Genomic DNA, 17,789 nt, shown 5'->3' on the forward strand with positions numbered 1-17,789 from the left:
TCCACCACGAACTGACGGGATGGATCAGGATGAACCAAGATGGGAGCTGTGGTGAAGCGATGTTTGAGGTCCCGGAACGCCCGGTCAGCAGCTGGAGATCACGTGAACGGAACCTTGGGTGAGGTGAGTGCTGACAGGGGGGAAGCCAGGGTGCTGTAACCCCAGATAAAGCTGCGATAGAAGTTGGCAAACCCCAGGAAACGTTGCAGCTGCATCCTGGAAGTAGGCTGGTGCCAATCCACCACCGCTCTCACATTCCTAGGATCCATTTGTACACTCCCTGCAGTGATGATGTAACCCAGAAAAGGGATGGTGGAGCGATGGGACTTGCACTTCTCTGCTTTTACAAACAGCTGGTTCTCCAGGAGGCATTGGAGAACCTGTCGGCCGTGGAGCGGGAAAAGATGAGGATGTCACCGAGGTAGACAAAGACGAACCGGTTCAACATGTCACGGAGAACATAATTGACCAGAGCCTGGAACACAGCAGGGGCATTCGTAAGGCCAAATGGCATGAACAAATACTCGTAGTGACCGCTGGCCGTGTTGAAGGCGGTCTTCCATTTGTCCCCTTCCCCTATCCGCACCAGGTGGTAGGCGTTATGTAGATCCAGCTTGGAAAACACAGTGGCCCCTGGAGTGGTAGCGGTTCTTCACCGTTATGTCATTGAGACCCCGGTAGTCGATGAACGGGCAGGGTCTTGTCCTTCTTCTCCACAAAGAAGAACCCTGCGCCGGCGGGAGAAGAAGAAGGTGAGATGAATCCTACAGCTAGGGAGTCCCCAATGTAGGTTTCCATCGCCTTGCTCTTCCGACAGAGAGTACAGTCATCCCCGGGGCGGAGTCGTGCTAGGGAGAAGGTCAATCCCACAGTCATAAGGTTGGTGCGGTGGAAACAAAGTGGCCCGGGCCTTGTTGAACACCTCCCGGAGGTCCTGGTACTCAGCGGGAATGGCGGAGAGGTCCATAGCGACTTCCGAGCCCCCAGGAAGACATCCCGGGGCAGGTTGTGCTGACTTCAGGCAATGGGCATGGCAGAACGGGCTCCAGGCCATGATGGCACCAGTAGACCAGTTAATGAGGGGATTGTGTCGCTGGAGCCAGGAAAATCCCAATAACACGGGAATCTGAGGAGACTTATTGAGCAGAAAGTGGATAGCCTCGCTGTGGTTCCCTGACACACGTAGGTTGATGGGAGTGGTGGTGTGGGTGACCCGGCCTATAGAGCGCCTGTCCAGCGCTCTAACATCCATGGGAATGGAGAGGGGCTGAGTGGGGATGCCCAGCTCGGAAGCCAGGATAGAGTCCAAAAAGCTCTCATCGGCCCCAGAGTCGATGAGGACCCGGAGCGATCTCGACTGGTTCCCCCACAGTAAGATGGCATGAAAAGGGGTGTGAATAAGGGAAGAAGAAAAGTTCCCCATATGTCCCACCAGAGTACTCGCTCTTGCCGGTGAGCCTGGTTTTAGTGGACAGGTGGACATAAAATGACCACGAGTCCTGCAATACAGGCAACTCTTGGTTTTGAGCCTGTATAGGCATCCAGCTGGAGACAACCCAGGTCTACCTTGTTGCATAGGCTCGGGAAGAGGTGGATCGGCAATCTTTGGCGACTCTCGGGGGAACTTGGGTAGCCTCGGGTTCTCTTGGCAAAGTTGGGGACTTCCGAGATGCCTCGTAGGCGAGGTGGAATCCTTGAATGGGCAAGTGCAAACGAATCTCCTCTCCTTACTTCGTTCCCGTAGTCGCCCATCAAGCCTGATGGTCAAGGTGATGAGGGAATCACAATCTGTCTGTAGTTCCCAGGCTGCAAGCTCGTCCTTCAATTCCTCCGATACTCTGTGCAGGAACATGTTGAACAGCGCTTCTGTGTTCCAGGCACTCTCCGCTGCCAATGTGCGGAAATCCATCGCATAATCTGCAACACCTCAGGATTCCTGCCAAAGCTGGATTAGCTTCCGGGCAGCCTCTCTGCCGGACAATGGGGCATCAAAAACCTTCTTGACCTCCACCACAAACTCCTCCAGACTGAAGCATATGGCCGGCTGTTTTTCCCATACTGCCGTAGCCCAGGCAAGAGCCCTCCCGGACATCAGCGTGATGAGGTTCGCTATCTTAGAGCGGTCCGAGGGGAAGGAGGAGTGCTGAGGCTCAATGATGAGTGCACACTGAGCGAGAAACGTCCGACAGGTGCCCGGCTCTCCATCTAATCGTTCTGGAGAAGGTAAGCAAGGTTGACGGGAAACTGGGATGACCGGTGAGGTGGCGCCGCTGACAACTGGGCTACTGAGGAGCTGTGAGATTACCATCATGGTAGGCTGCCTCCAAGACAGCCCGCGGAATTGCCCCAGCAATGATTTCAACGCTTGGTCATGGCGTTCGGCCAAGGTCTGGAGCCCTTTCACAAGGCCAAGAAGCAACTCCTCATGCCTACCAATGGTGTCTCCTTGGGAGGAGATGGCGTTGCGAAGCTGGTCCGAGTCTGCTGGGTCAGTCATGGCCAGTTCGTACTATCAGGTTTGAAGGTAAAACCCAGGTGCAGACAGTGTCGAAGTAACAAAAGTTTATTAAATCAAACACGGGCAGGCAAAGGTACAGGACAGCAGGCAGGCAGGCGCAGGGTCAGGTCAGGCAGAGGTTGGTAATCCAGAGTAGTGGGGCAAAGGTACAGGACGGCAGACAGGCTCATGGTCAGGGCAGGCAGAGGTCGGTAATCCAGAGTAGTGGGGCAAAGGTACAGGATGGCAGACAGGCTCATGGTCAGGGCAGGCAGAGGTCGGTAATCCAGAGTAGTGGGGCAAAGGTACAGGACGGCAGGCTCATGGTCAGGGCAGGCAGAAAGGTCAAAACCGGGAAAACTAGAAAACCAGGAACTATAGACAACATTTACATTACATTTAAGTCATTTAGCAGACGCTCTTATCCAGAGCGACTTACAAGTTGGTGCATTCACCTTTTAATATCCAGTGGAACAACCACTTTACAATAGTGCATCTAAATCTTTTAAGGGGGGGGTTAGAAGGATTACTTTATCCTATCCCAGGTATTCCTTGAAGAGGTGGGGTTTCAGGTGTCTCCGGAAGGTGGTGATTGACTCCGCTGTCCTGGCGTCGTGAGGGAGCTTGTTCCACCATTGGGGTGCCAGAGCAGCGAACAGTTTTGACAAGACAGGAGCAAGGGGAAAACCGCTGGTAGGTTTGATGAACAAAACGAACTGGCAACAGACAAACAGAGAACACAGGTATAAATACACAGGGGGTAATGGGGAAGATGGGCGACACCTGGAGGGGGGGTGGAGACAATCACAAAGACAGGTGAAACAGATCAGGGTGTGACATATGCTGTGCAGGAGCTTGCAGGGATATGTAGTCTTGCATGATGTCTACTTTGATGCTAATTAGCAGTTTCGAATCTGAGAGTAAATAGAGATGAATATATTGATAAAAGTCACCTTGTCTGAGAGAGATTTACACAGTTATCAAAACGTCACACCAGGGTAAGCCTACACAAAAGACAGCCCTTATGTTTCTAAAATTCCCCATGGGAAAAATTAATGGTGGAAAAACGATTGGAACCATTTCCCTGTTTTACCGCTAGCTTTTATGGGTATTACGACACCTCCACTGTGGTGCTCTATTCTGTAGTGTTTATCATAAAACATCGTTGTCCATGCACACAGTGGCGGTTCTAGACCATTTCATCTGGGGGGGCTAAGCTGGGGCCAGTTGTACTGTTAGAGGGGCCAGTTACATTAGATGTTATTGTTGTCATATAGTTTTCTTCACTGCATTGCAGGCATTAGCAGGCAAAAGACCATGTTCATAATCATCATCGTTGCCACTGTCTAATAACGGATTTAAAAAAAAGAATGATAGCAAAAGTTAGTTATGTAAAAATCGACGAACGTGACAGGGGTCCAAAATTGTTGTTACAGGGGCACTGACCCCTGTTTTCTTCACTGCATTGCAGGCATTAGCAGGCAAAAGACCATGTTCATAATCATCATCATTGCCACTGTCTAATAACGGATGTAAAAAAAACAATGATAGCAAAAATTAGTTATGTAAAAATCGACGAACGTGACAGGGGTCCAAAATCGTTGTTACAGGGGCACTGACCCCTGTTTTCTTCACTGCATTGCAGGCATTAGCAGGCAAAAGACCATGTTCATAATCATCATCGTTGCCACTGTCTAATAACGGATGTAAAAAAAAACAATGATAGCAAAAATTAGTTATGTAAAAATCGACGAACGTGACAGGGGTCCAAAATTGTTGTTACAGGGGCACTGCCCCCCCACCCCAGAACCGCTAGTGCATGCACATCTCACAAATCCACTTGTATCAGCAATATACTGTTAGGGTTGAACTGGCTATATAGTCATCACTTAGTAACTTCTGATTTAGCTGTACTTTAATTAATGCAAACACGTGTGTGGTAAATGGGTTGTTCGTATATACGGTCTCGCTGTTTTACCTCGCAGGGCAAAACAGAGAAGAGAGCGTCACATTCTATTGTTCTCTCATTTATACCGAGAGATATTTCCCGCTCAATGCCGACCTGTCCGAGGGAGGAGGAGCGTGGTTTAAACTTGCTCCTCCTGTCGTCGGCGTGTAGGCTGATCCCAGCGTCGTGACGCACTTCCTGTTGCCGGTTCTAGTTCTTGTCTTCAACAGATGATTTACTCGTAGTTTATGTACTTAGCATAGCTTCCCCAGTATTATAAAGGTTATGCATATAAATAGCCAGTTCAACCCTAACAATACTGTACCTCTTTCTAGTGGCAAGTTTGCTACACTGATATTTTTTCTAGCGCAGCCAGGACTCTTACACTCTATTTCCTTGGCAACTTGTGATGCAATTTAGCATCACAACCGCAGTTTGACAACCATCAATTGTACCACCCCTAAGGGCTATTCAGCCTGTGGTGAACGTTTCCTCTCTTCGCTTGAGGAGGAGTGTATTTAGGAGGGCTGATGCCTGCTCTGTTTTCATCTCCTTGTGACTAAACGGCAAACTTTTCATGCGTGTACCTTGTGAGGTCACCTTTATTTTTTAGCGTGCAAAACAGGCGGACAAAGGACACCTCTGTTATGCTGACAGGACAAGCTGTGAGGACGAGGTCGGCCATTACTGTAATACTGGGCTGTATGTCACGGCCAGACAGTGTGAAATAGTGAATTGGCAATTTAAAACATCTTGTCACAACTCAAGTGGGGTGTAGACCATCAGCAAATAAATTCCAAATGATCTCAGAGTTAGTCTATGAACAGTTAAGGGAAATCCTACAGGGGTGAGACAATAGGATTGCTTGTTAACTACAGAGAGCAGACACCTGAGACATGTTTGGATCCAAAACACTGTCTCTGATATGGTTCAATTGTCTCCGCTTTTTATAATTGATGCAGCCGTGTTGTGGAGTTCAGCAAGTGAGCCTTGTAAAATCCATAGCACGATCATAGAACAAAAGACCCATTTGCACTCTCATTGTTTTGGGGCAAATGAAAAACACAATCCAAACTGCATCTGTAAATGAAACATTATGTTGGCTGCATATCTCCAGGGCCCTCGTGTAAACAGTTGCGTAAAGCCCTAAATAGTAAACCAGGTCCTATGGGTCTGATATTACGGATAGCTAAAAGGTGAAGAGTCCAAGGTCCCGGGTCTTGATTTTAATGAGCCTTGTTTTCGCCTTGGTATTTTTTCAACCTAGAACAAACTGTGCGCAACTGTTCCATTAGTACAAACAGATCTGGGACATTCAGTCACCCAGAGTTAACTGATTATCTCCTTGCTTTTTAGTCTGTAAATAAAGCCCAAGAAAAGGTTGAGATATGAGTCAGGGTCTGGCCTTCCGCTCAGTCTGGGCCTCTTGGCAGTGTAGTGGCATCACCGTGGGGGAAACGTTGTGCCAATGTTTCACTCCAGTCTTTAAACGATGAGAGGCTGCCATCATGACTCACAGTAATAGCATGTTTTAGGAGAACAACCACTCAATTATCAGACATACAGGGGGAGGATACCCCACACACACCCTCCTTTGATTCTTAAGATCTGCTATAGTAACAGGGCTTTATACTCGCTTCCTAACAAATGGAATGACGAAAGACCGCCATTCAATATTTAACTTTGAATTGAAACCACATCAAATACTTTGTATCACGCACCAAAGGCACCTCACATACATGGCAGCTCCCATTCATATCCACTTCCTTAGTTAGCCGTCAGCACAAAAATGCAAAGTCAACCATTCAGCTTTTGGTAAATGTGAACCACCAGGACAGAGTTCAAGTGAGAGGTCCGTCATAGGATGACCTCTGACCCCTGGAGGCACAACGGGTCAGGTCAGGGTCAGGCTCTGTGCAGAGACTGTATGGAGTCAGCAGTGTTTGCTAACGCTAACCCCGTCTAGCTAACCCCTAAACCCCATTCTCGTCTCTCCCTCCCCCCAGCGTCTGGCTCATCCATGGTCAAGGTGCGGGTGCAGCACCCCCCAGAGGCCAGCGTGAAGATCCACCAGGTGCTGAAGGTGGGGTATGGGCCAGGCACGGTTAGGGAGCAGTCGGAGACGGTCACCTGGTCAGCAGGCCTCTCGGGGGCCAGGACCAGTGTTCTGCCAGGGGAGAGGGCCGAAGCCCCACCACCCAAACCCAGAGTCCAGGCCCAGACCATCCATGGTGACTCCACCTACACAGAATCCTCCGGGTTCAAGTACTGCTTCAGGGAGGTCCGCAACGGCCAGGTGAGACTTCTCAAAATTACTTCTACTATTGATTCCTACAGATAACTGCCAAAATAAATGAAACACTTGAGTAAATGAGGGATACAAAATACAGGTGTGGAATTAACATCCCATCATGCTTAGGGTCATGTATAAAAATGCTGAGCAGGCCCAGTTGCCCATTATTTTGGCTACCATGGCTAGAAGGTACATTGAAGCTGTTCTGGTGCCACGTGGTGGCCCAACACCCTATTAAGACACTATATGTTTGTGTTTCCTTTATTTTGGTTACCTGTATATATGTAATATGCATTAAATGATGTAGCTAAGTCTTAAGCAAGCCAATAGAAATAGGTGGCATCTCTCATTGTGGTTGTGCCAGTTTAAATCCAATGCTCTTCCTTCTCCTATACCCCTCAGTGCAGCTCACCTCTCCCAGGACTCAGGAGTCAGGACACCTGCTGCCGAGGGATTGGACTGGCCTGGGGCATCAACGAGTGTGTCCTCTGTCCCCCTAACAAAGGTAAAAGACCCCCCTCTGGTAGTCACCGGCCTGACTTCTACAGTGTGCCCTTTCCCAGTTCTCCTTTAAAGTGAAGCTTGGCCTTTCGTCCGTATCCCTCTTCTCTTTTATTTTTATTTTTAATTTTTTAATGTAACCTTTATTTAACTAGGCAAGTACACTTGTTCTCTCCTTTCAGTCTTTCTATCACAAAATGGGTTAATCCTTTTTATCCCCCCCACCTTCTGTCCAATTTGTGTACCTACCCCTCCTCTCCTCTCAAAACCAATCATTATATACCAAAACAAACGGCGAGGTCACTGCTGATTAGTAATCTCGGGTGCAACAATCAACAAATAGTAACACTTGTTGTACACTATGATCATATGCACTTTGTTTTTTGTTTATGTATACATGTGTAGATTAAGTAATGTATTATAGATGACAGCTATGCCATGTTTGACTATGATTGTTTTTAGTGTCTCAAAACTCAATTTGAGTGGTCCATAATACATTTTTTGTATTATTGTGTGACACTTAAATAAAAAATTTAAACGGTATGTCCCATGCTACAGTATAGTGGCTACCCTACCAGCTTGTTCTTGTTCATCTCCTCTTCACTACCTTATTGACATTGACTATGGTTTTTCGAATGACAGGAGTGCTTCAGATTGGAGTGGAATTCCTTTTAGAAACCTTAAACCAGATGGCCTTGCTCTGTTGTCTGAAATTAAATAAGAACTTACATAATACAGTATCAAATTATTAACTAGTTATAAACAGTACATAAAGTTGTTGACATGTTTTACTCCAGACCTGACTAACCTGAATTACATGTACTTTTCCCTTGGCCATATATGTCATTAAATTGGCTTTGCCCTCTCGCCTCCTAGACCATATCAACATCATGTCAAAATGATGACTCGTTTTAGATAGCAATGCCCAGAAATCAACATGGTCTTGTTTGTATCTGTTCCTGTTAACTAACAGGGAATTCATACTATTCCACATTATTATTGCTGTTATCAGTAATGGACATATTATGTAATAGAATGACTCCACGCTTAGCCAGAGCCTGTAAGAAATACAGAACATTATGTCACCTGATCTGTAGGGTCATTGATAAATACAAACACATGGAAGTAAATCACCAAACAAGGCTGTTTTTCTTTCTGTACAACAACCTGGAAGATATGCATGGTTTTCCTCATTTTGATTTAGACTACGATGAAAACCTCCTCAATTGCAATTTCTCCCTCCTTGTAAACAATTCTCCAAACATTACCATAAATAAATTGTTAATACCGAACAATAGAGGCTTTGTCCAAAACTCTGGCCTGGGATCACAGTCGTTTCAAACACTAAGTACTTTCTCCTTTCCATTTCCTTTGAGGAATGTCCTTTGAATCTTTACTCTGCAACCTCAAGTTACTTCACAACTTCCCACTTGTCTCCCAAGACTGCTAAAGTCCTCCAAATAGAGCTTTGTTTGATGTGAGAGGAGAGACAGCTGGGAGGGAGATTGTTAGCAGACAGGTGACCAATATTGTGTGATTTAGGCTGCCAACAGACCAGCAAACAATTGGGAGTAACATAGCTAGCTAGCTCGCTGGGGATGGGGTTGTTAGCCAATGTTAGATGAGAGTGTGTTTTCCACTCTAGACTGACGGTGAGTCATCATGCTCGTATGGTAAAAAACAATTATTTGCTTTGCTTGATTTAGTTGACCCAGAGCGCTCCGGTGTTGTCCCATGGCTCCTGCACGCTTGGCTCTCTCTCTGTGGTGCTACACGCTGCTGGTCTTCCATGGTGGGATCAGGGACTGTACAGTACACACAGATTGATCACTAAAAGTATCTGAAATCTCATCCAGGCTCTGCAGGAGAAAGACAGTCTAGAAAAGATTGACATAGTGAATTTTGAGCCATCACTCTGGTTGTACTGTAGACACAGCTATTGGCACTACATGACTAGGTATCCCCTTTCCCTTTACAACATTAGGGCTCACACAGGGTCTCTGGAGTATTTGCTATTTAAACATCATTATGTGAATTGCCTTTTCAGGAAATGGAGTCGATGGGAGCTGTCCGGCTGGATTTGAGAGGATCAACGGCACCCAGTGTGTTGGTGAGTTCCATCAGTCCCTCTGAGTACACCTGACTATACCACTTACTGTAGAATGATGGTGGTCTTCTACAATCTTAGAAAAAATGGTTCCAAAAGGGTTCTTCGGCTGTCCCCATACCTTTTTGGTTCCAGGTGGAACTCTTTTGGGTTCCATGTAGAACCCTCTGTGGAAAGGGTTCTAAATGGAACTCAAAAGAGTTCTACGTAAAAACAAAAAGGTTATACCTCGAACCAAAAAGGGTTCGACAAAGGGTTTTCCTGTGGAGACAGCCGAAGAACCCGTTTAGGTTCTAGATAACACCTTTTGGAACAGGAGAACTGACAGGAAGAGATGTGTGTTGAAATTATATTTGACAGTATTTATTTTTAAACAAATATCAGGTGAAATAGGGGTAGAAAAGAGAAGCATTGCAATGGTCTATCTTCATAATATGACCTCTCTCATTTTCATTTGATGTTTTGAGTGTAACAATGTATGATATCACTTCATCGAGTCAGCAGCTGTCTCCTTAGCTTGTCACACTGTATTCCATATAGGCTCAGCTCAACCACACACATAGAAAAACTCTTTGAAGCAGCTCATTATTCAACCCAGTCTTGTCACTTGGCCTAGAGATCTACTGCCGAACGCTGAAGAGTCTGAGGTGATAAGCTCTGAAACCACGAGCCATGCCTTGATTATCTGCCACTATGGAATGGCTGCTTCATCTGTCTCTGTTGAGCCTAATAAGATATGAGAGGGAACGGAGAAAACAGAGCACAAGTCTCCGCTGATGGTAACATGCAAATGCTATCATGCTGGCTATGAATCACTCAGGCTCGTTCAAACACATGGGATAGCGCTCAGATGGGGACATACCAATGTGGTTGCACGCATTCAGGGTGAATCTGCTATTGATCTGAGAGGGGCACATACCCAAAGGCGGCCACAGTGACACCATGCCACTCATCTGTATGATGATATGCATGTAATTTTAGTTGACCCAACTCTTCATAAATTACATATTGCAAAAACATCAACTGTGATTCTTCAGAATAGCATTGAGGCTCCTGGTATTATATTGTACATGCACATTAGTTAGCAGCTGATATAAATGGAGAAAAAAAACCCACATTGATCTGTAAGTTAAATTCAAGAACTTAAAGGAGAATACTGTATTCACCTCACTGACATGCCTCAATGGATATATGTATTACTGTTATTTGGCAGGAGAAACTTTTTCACTCCTGCATCTATATAGAAAGATTTAACATAGTAACTCAAATGGATTAGGTTCTGACAGATGATAATACAAACCATATTTGGAACGCTGCCTTTAAATGTCTATTTGTAGCAAGAAGGTCTACAGTGAATTGGGGATGAGTTCAGTTCACTCCTACAACCCAACAGATGCAGCGTGTGTTAGGCCAGTTCGTTGTATAACCTGACTGCTGGAAAACCATTTCTCCAGGAAGAGCCAGATAGTATGAGAAGTAATGACTACACCAGGCCCTGTTGCATCACTCACTCAATCTCCCTAACTCCCTGAGAGTTACAGTACATCTCAAGTCGTAAGCTGCTACGATATTGATGAGGACAGGGTCGGATAAACACTGATATGTTTATGTTATGGTTTTCTTTTACACTCACATTAGATGTCGCCAGACTTTTTAGTTGAGTGTTTCCAAGATTATGAGTTCAGGTTGGGGCTAGTTCTTCCAAGGTCTCAGCTAAAACTACAGTTTATAAAATGTATTTGTTTCACATAAAATTAACTCTAGCCCTATTATCACCCCGGCCTTCAGGAAGAGGGTTCGTGACTGTTTCCTGTCTGTGGATCCTATTGGTGGATGGGGTTAGGGAATAGGGATGTGACCGTAGTGTTTCCCTTCCTAGATGTTAATGAGTGTTTGCAGCCAGGCTTCTGTGAGAACGGCAACTGTGTGAACACTCGGGGGAGCTACAGTTGTGTCTGCAGGCAAGGATACATACTGGACGCCTCTCACGGGATCTGTATCTGTAAGTAGCCTACAGGGCACCCTGCTCAAAGGAGAGGAAAAGAATGCTGCGCTGCTATGCCACGGTGTCTGGAATGAGCAGGAATAACGCATGGCCGAGGTGCTATGGAGCTGAACTGTACAAAACATTACACACAACCTCCCATACAAAAACATGTTGAGTAAAGAGATAGAGGGAAATTGAATGTGTTTAGGATGTGTTGGATATTAGCCAACATACTGTAGCAGTGTTTCCCCAAAGATTTCTTCCAGCAGCGGTGGCAATGGTGGGGGGGTGGGGGGGTAGTGGGCTTGGCCAATGGCGCAAACCGACCCCAAACATTTTGTTTTACAGGTAATTTCCTGTAATTCTACATATTTTGCCATTTGTGAAGATTTTCTTTTTTTTTTACAGTTTTATAACTAGTTTCTTGCAATTCTACATATTTTGTCATGGCTTATGCCGTGTTCTTATGCTATCTGAGTGACTCAAACATTAGAACAAAATCAATGGGATACAAAAAGCAAAATCAATCATTATATTTTTATTTATTTTTTGATTCTCTCTAACTGTCTAGTTTTTGTTTTGGTGATTCTTAGTTCTCAAAGGTGGTCTTATTTTCAAAAGATATAACTCCATTTTCTTTTCCTCATACTTTATATCAGGTTTTCGTCATTTAACTTTACACTGAAAACGTTTTACCTACCAAAAAATGTTTCTATCTTTTGGAGTGGCGGCAACAGTTTAGCAGCGGCGGCTGGGGAAACACTGTGTAGGACAGGTAAACTACCTCATGTAATAAAAAGGTCCATTATCTTTACTCATGCTGATCCCAAAAATGAGTTCAACTTTCACACACTTTTAGATTGAACATTATTCAGTAGTACTTTACATTACCTGTGCTGTATTATATCATACAATAAACATACATTACACATCGATACGCACATCATAAACATCACATTACAGCGCCTGAAGTTCTGTGACACTCGGCCTGCTTATTCTAACCGGCATTTTACGATGGTCAGTGCTTCTGAAATGCTGGTTGGCCTGTGTGTTGCCTTTGGATCTGACGCAGTTTGCATCTGCTTGTCTGGGGCCACCCTCTCTATCCAGTCCGCCCCAGCTCTTGGCTCTAACTGTTGGAAGCTGTTTGTTTTGTGCATCGTTGACTCTGAGCGGTCATCTTTAAATAATGTGTTGCCAAAAAGTTCATGGGAATGCTTTCAGCTTTTCTGTTTTCTTGCTCTCTGAAGCGAGGGTTTAACAGCGATAAATTCTGACGTTTCTTGTTTTTTCTTACGTGTGGTACTTCTGCAACTCATTGTCTGTCTTCAGTTGAATATTTCTGTTTCATAACCCGACTAAAGCAACAGAATGCCTACCAGAAGTGACACAAATCGTGATACAAAAAGCAAAGACGAAGAGTACACCAGCATTATATTTCAAGATAATGTGTGAATCAACAATCAGCATGTGTTGGGCCTGCATGTTGGGTTTGGTGTCTTCTTTTGCTTGAGGCCTTTTGGGACATAAAGCTGTTTCAGTATGGCTATAATACCGCTATCTTCTCTCCACCATTCTCCCATTGGCATGTCCTCACCCTGTCCTCCTCTTGCAGCTCGTAAGGTGATCTCGGAGGATAAGGGCCAGTGCTATCGTATCCTAAACTCTGGCTCTGGCCGTGGTAGCTGCTCCGTGCCCATCCTCAGGAACATCACCAAGCAGATCTGCTGCTGCAGCCGTGTGGGCAAGGCCTGGGGCAAGAACTGTGAGAGGTGTCCCTACTTTGGATCAGGTGAGCATCCCTATTCTGATTCAAACCTCCACATCATACTGGTCCGGCATTAGATAATCATAATGCAGCTAGTGCCCAGTGTTAACATCTGCCTAAGTCACAGTATGTACACTGAACAAAAATATAAACGCAACATGTAAAGTGTTGGTCCCATGTTTCATGAGCTGAAATAAAAGATCCCAGAACATTTCCATACGCACAAAAAGCTTATTTCTTTGAAATGTTGTGCACAAATTCATTTAAATCCCTGTTAGTGAGCATTTCTCCTTTACCAAGATAATCCATCCACCTGACAGGTGTTACATATCAAGAAGCTTATTAAATAGCATGTGCATTACACAGGTGCACCTTGTGCTGGGGGAAACTGGCATGCTGACTGTAGGAATGTGCACCAGAGCTGTTGACAGAGAATTGAATGTTAATCTCTCTACCATAAGCCGCCTCCAACGTCATTGTAGAGAATTTGGCAGTACGTTCAACCGGCCTCACAACTGCGGACCGCGTGTATGGCGTTATGTGGGCGAGCGGTTTGCTTATGTCAAGGTTGTGAACAGAGTGCCCCATGGTGGCGGTGGAGGTATGTTTAGGTATAAGCTATGGACAACGAACACAATTTCATTTTGTCGATGGCAATTTGAATACACAGAGATACCGTGACAAGATCCTGATGCCCATTGTCGTGCAATCATCTGCCGCCATCACCTCATGTTTCAGCATGATAATGCACAGCTCCATGTCGCAAGGATGTATTCAGACCCTTTGCTATGAGACTCAAAATTGAGATCAGGTGTATCCTGTTTCCATTGATCATCCTTGAGCTGTTTCTACAACTTGATTGGAGTCCACCTGGGGTAAATTCAATTGATTGGACATGATTTGGAAAGGCACACACATGTCAGAGCAAAAAAACAAGCCATGAGGTTGAAGGAATTGTCTGTAGAGCCCTGAGACAGGATTGTGTCTAGGCGCAGCTCTGGGGAAGGGTACCAAAAAATGTCTGCAGCATTGAAGGTACCCAAGAACCCAGTGGCCTCCAAATGGAATAAGTTTGGAACCAACAAGACTCTTCCTAGAGCTGGCCTCTCAGCCAAACTGAGCAATCGGGGGAAAAGGGCCTTGGTCAGGGAGGTGACCAAGAACCCGATGCTCATTCTGATAGTACTCCAGAGTTCCTCTGTGGAGGAGATGTGAGAACCTACCAGAAGGGTATAATGACAAAGCAAAAACAGGTTTTTATCACATGTATATAAGTATTCAGACCCTTTACTCAGTACTTTCTTGAAGGACCTTTCGCAGCGATTACAGCCTCTAGTCTTCTTGGGTATGACGCTACAAGCTTGGCACACCTGTATTTGGGGAGCTTCTCCCATTCTTCTCTGCAGATCCTCTCAAGCTCTGTCAGGTTGGATGGGGAGCGTCACTGCACAGCAATTTTCAGGTCTCTCCAGAGATGTTCGAGTGGGTTCAAGTCCGAGCTCTGGCTGGGCCACTCAAGGACATTCAGACACTTGTCCCGAAGCCACTCCTGCGTTGTCATGTGTAGATTTATAAGTGGAAAAAACGATTTAATACATTTTACAATAACGCTGTAATGTAACAAAATGTGGAAAAAGTCAATGGGTCTGAATACTTCTGTTGTGCTGCCCCTGAACAAGGCAGTTAACCCACTGTTCCAAGGCCGTCATTGAAAATAAGAATTTGTTCTTAACTGACTTGCCTAGTTAAATAAAGGTAAAATAAAAAATAAAAATACTTTCCGAATGCACTATATATGGGTATGAAACACACTAACCAATTGAATCCTGCTTGTGGCGTTCTCTGTTTGCTCCTGACAGTTGCTTTCAAGGAGATCTGCCCAGCAGGGCCTGGCTACCACTACTCTGCCTCTGCCATCAAGTTCAACCAGAGGGTGGTGGAGCAGCACGGGACTGGAGGTCCCCCTGTCATATCCCAGAGCACCCCACAGACCAGGCCACAACAACCAGCCAGTAGTGGTGCACTGACTCCCCAAACTAGGCCCCAACAATCTTCAAACTCAGGCTTTTTCACTTCCCAAACTAGACCCCAACAGCCAGATGATAGAGCTCTCACACCTCAGACCAGACCCCAGCAGCCATCGAGTGGAGGCTCCCTGTCCCCCCAGGGCAGACCACACATCCCAGCCATCTCTGTTACAGCAGGACCCACCCGGGTGGTGACAGGTGAGTAGAGAATAACTCATAGCAACCTTAAGGAGATTCCTCACCGTACAGTGAAGAGTTTCATTCCAAAACGCGATATAACCATTTTCAGAACTGTTTGTAAAATTGACATTAATTAAAAACACATCTTATGTAGGGCTGTTATGGTGACCGTATTACCGCTACACCGGCAGTCACGAGTCATGACCGCAGTCAAATTCCCCCTTCCCCTGTTCCGAGACAGATGCATGATAGTGGTCCATTTAAAATCCAAAATAATTTCACACATATATTATTTAGTATATGTAAAGACAAGATTAAATCAAGAAAAGTTTGATGGGTGATAATATTAGCCTATCACTTGAATGATAAGTGAATATATATTGTGATATATTATCATTTGTAAATGATATACAATGATGCCCAGCTTGTGTGCGCGGTAAGGCAAGAAAACGTGCATGCCAAATCATGGTCACACCTCATGTAGCCTAGCCCATAGGCCTATATGTTTTGATAAGGTTTGTATCGCAACTAAAGTGGACAAATAACTACTTAAAATTAAGCACATTAATCCGCTTTACAACCGGGGTAGAGCCTAACTGGCATACATAAGCAGCGCGTGAGTTTCAAGTTTGGGGAAGATCATTTTCACCATAAAAATGCACCTTTATAATAAAGCGTTACATGCGTAATCGCTTTTGCGGTCACTTTTGAGAATGGTGTTTTCCCGCTAATTGATTGGATTTTTCAACATTGGAGCTTATAGCCTACTGTCCTGTGCGCATTGCTGCGCTTATAATGTAAAGAAATAGCCTAATTGTTTATCAACATTTTAAGCTAAAAGTTCTGATCTGTTGCATCAGCCTCATTGCTTTTAAAAGGTTTTTTGATGCGAGTTGTTGTATTCATTTGGGAATCTATCGCATCCCACAACTGCCCCAGACTATGTTTGGAATATTTATTTCTCGCAGAGAAGGACAAGTTGACCAATAAAATAGATCAACTTTTTTATTATGGGGGACAGTAGATTGACATAGGCTAGTGCTTTTGCTGTTCGTTAGGCCTGCTCATCTTGTTGGCTGACGAAGTAAATGTGGACAGTTCTTCAATATGTGCCTCGGAATTTGATAAGAAGGACGTGCGCAGTTGCGTCCCTGATGTGTCTGTCTTCACCTGTAGCCTACTTCAGAGCTGAGATAGATGCCTGTGAGAAGAACCCGATCACATTACTGGCATTGGCTAACAAGAGTTGAGATATCTGAGAGAACCATGTGAGTGAGAGGTGCTTCGGAAACACTCAGCCAGGAGAAAGGAATTATAATTACTATATTCAGCCCAAGGGCAAAATGGCCACTGGCCGCAAAAGGCATGGATTTTTTTTAGGGTGCATTACGGCCATCCTTGGGGGATGCCGCCGGGAAATACGAGGCATTATCAAGCGCTTGCCAAATTGTGAATGAGAGACTGATGTAGTGTGTGCAGCCTGTGCAAGAAACAAAGCAGAGCTCATGCCTTTCATGTGACATTTTTCAAATCATCATTATTTGCATCATCCAGCCTTAGAATGTATTAAAAATCAAAACATATAGCCCACGGTTTTATCACAACTAAAGTTGCATAAATAACTCTAAATTAAGCATATACTGTAGGAGTACCTGTTAACCACTGTTTGTTAACCACTCAACACAGAATAGCACATTTGCGCACTTCTTCAGAAATCGTTTGGAGAAAACATCCTTTCTATTTTATTCAGCTACAGTTGAAGTCGGAAGTTTACATACACCTTAGCCAAATATATTTAAACTCAGTTTTTCACTATTCCTGACATTTAATCCTAGTAAAAAATTCCCTGTCTTAGGTCAGTTAGGATCAACACTTTATTTTAAGAATATGAAATGTCAGAATAATAGTAGAGAGAATGATTTATTTCAGCTTTTACTTCTTTCATCACATTCCCAGTGGGTCAGAAGTTTACATACACTCAATTAGTATTTGGTAGCATTGCCTTTCAATTGTTTAACTTGGGTCAAACGTTTCGGATAGCCTTCCACAAGCTTCCCACAATAAGGTGGGTGAATTTTGGCCCATTCCTCCTGACAGAGCTGACAAGATTTCATGACCCCCACAGCCCTAGTCTTATGAAAGAGATCTATTATTTTTTTCATCTTACCATGACATGGGTTAGTGAAAATACATGATTCTGTTTGAAATATGTTCCAAGGTCATTTTCTTTTAGAGAGACAAATAATCATGTTTTGTGGCAAAACGCTATATATCCGCCCCAAACAGAACTCCAATAGAAAAAGTTTCCCGATTGGGTTTTATCCAGTTACATGTAATTAAGTATAGATACATAAATAAATACATATTAAAATAATCTATTTGTTTCAACTAAATTGTGCAAATATCATATAGCTGATGTATTGTATCCAGAGGGTAAACAGTGTACTATAGTGTATGCAGTGTTTTCTTTTTGGACATTTA

At 44.6% G+C, this 17,789-nt stretch overlaps 1 protein-coding gene across 3 annotated transcripts in view; it reads left to right on the forward strand.

Moving 5' to 3' along the window:
- Window positions 1-17,789, forward strand: part of LOC106612711 (latent-transforming growth factor beta-binding protein 4) — a 79,100-nt gene that overhangs the window by 38,110 nt on the left and 23,201 nt on the right. For 2 of the 3 annotated variants that reach the window (XM_014214146.2, XM_014214144.2), the window contains exons 7-12: window positions 6,452-6,741; window positions 7,141-7,243; window positions 9,287-9,349; window positions 11,226-11,348; window positions 12,949-13,125; window positions 14,961-15,326. In XM_014214146.2, the coding sequence (XP_014069621.2) occupies window positions 6,452-6,741; window positions 7,141-7,243; window positions 9,287-9,349; window positions 11,226-11,348; window positions 12,949-13,125; window positions 14,961-15,326 (1,122 nt within the window). The remainder of the gene's footprint in view (window positions 1-6,451; window positions 6,742-7,140; window positions 7,244-9,286; window positions 9,350-11,225; window positions 11,349-12,948; window positions 13,126-14,960; window positions 15,327-17,789) is intronic. The other variant, XM_014214145.2, reaches the window with a different exon arrangement.

The sequence above is a fragment of the Salmo salar genome, chromosome ssa09 (assembly GCF_905237065.1).
Source record: "Salmo salar chromosome ssa09, Ssal_v3.1, whole genome shotgun sequence".
Lineage (NCBI taxonomy): Eukaryota > Metazoa > Chordata > Actinopteri > Salmoniformes > Salmonidae > Salmo > Salmo salar.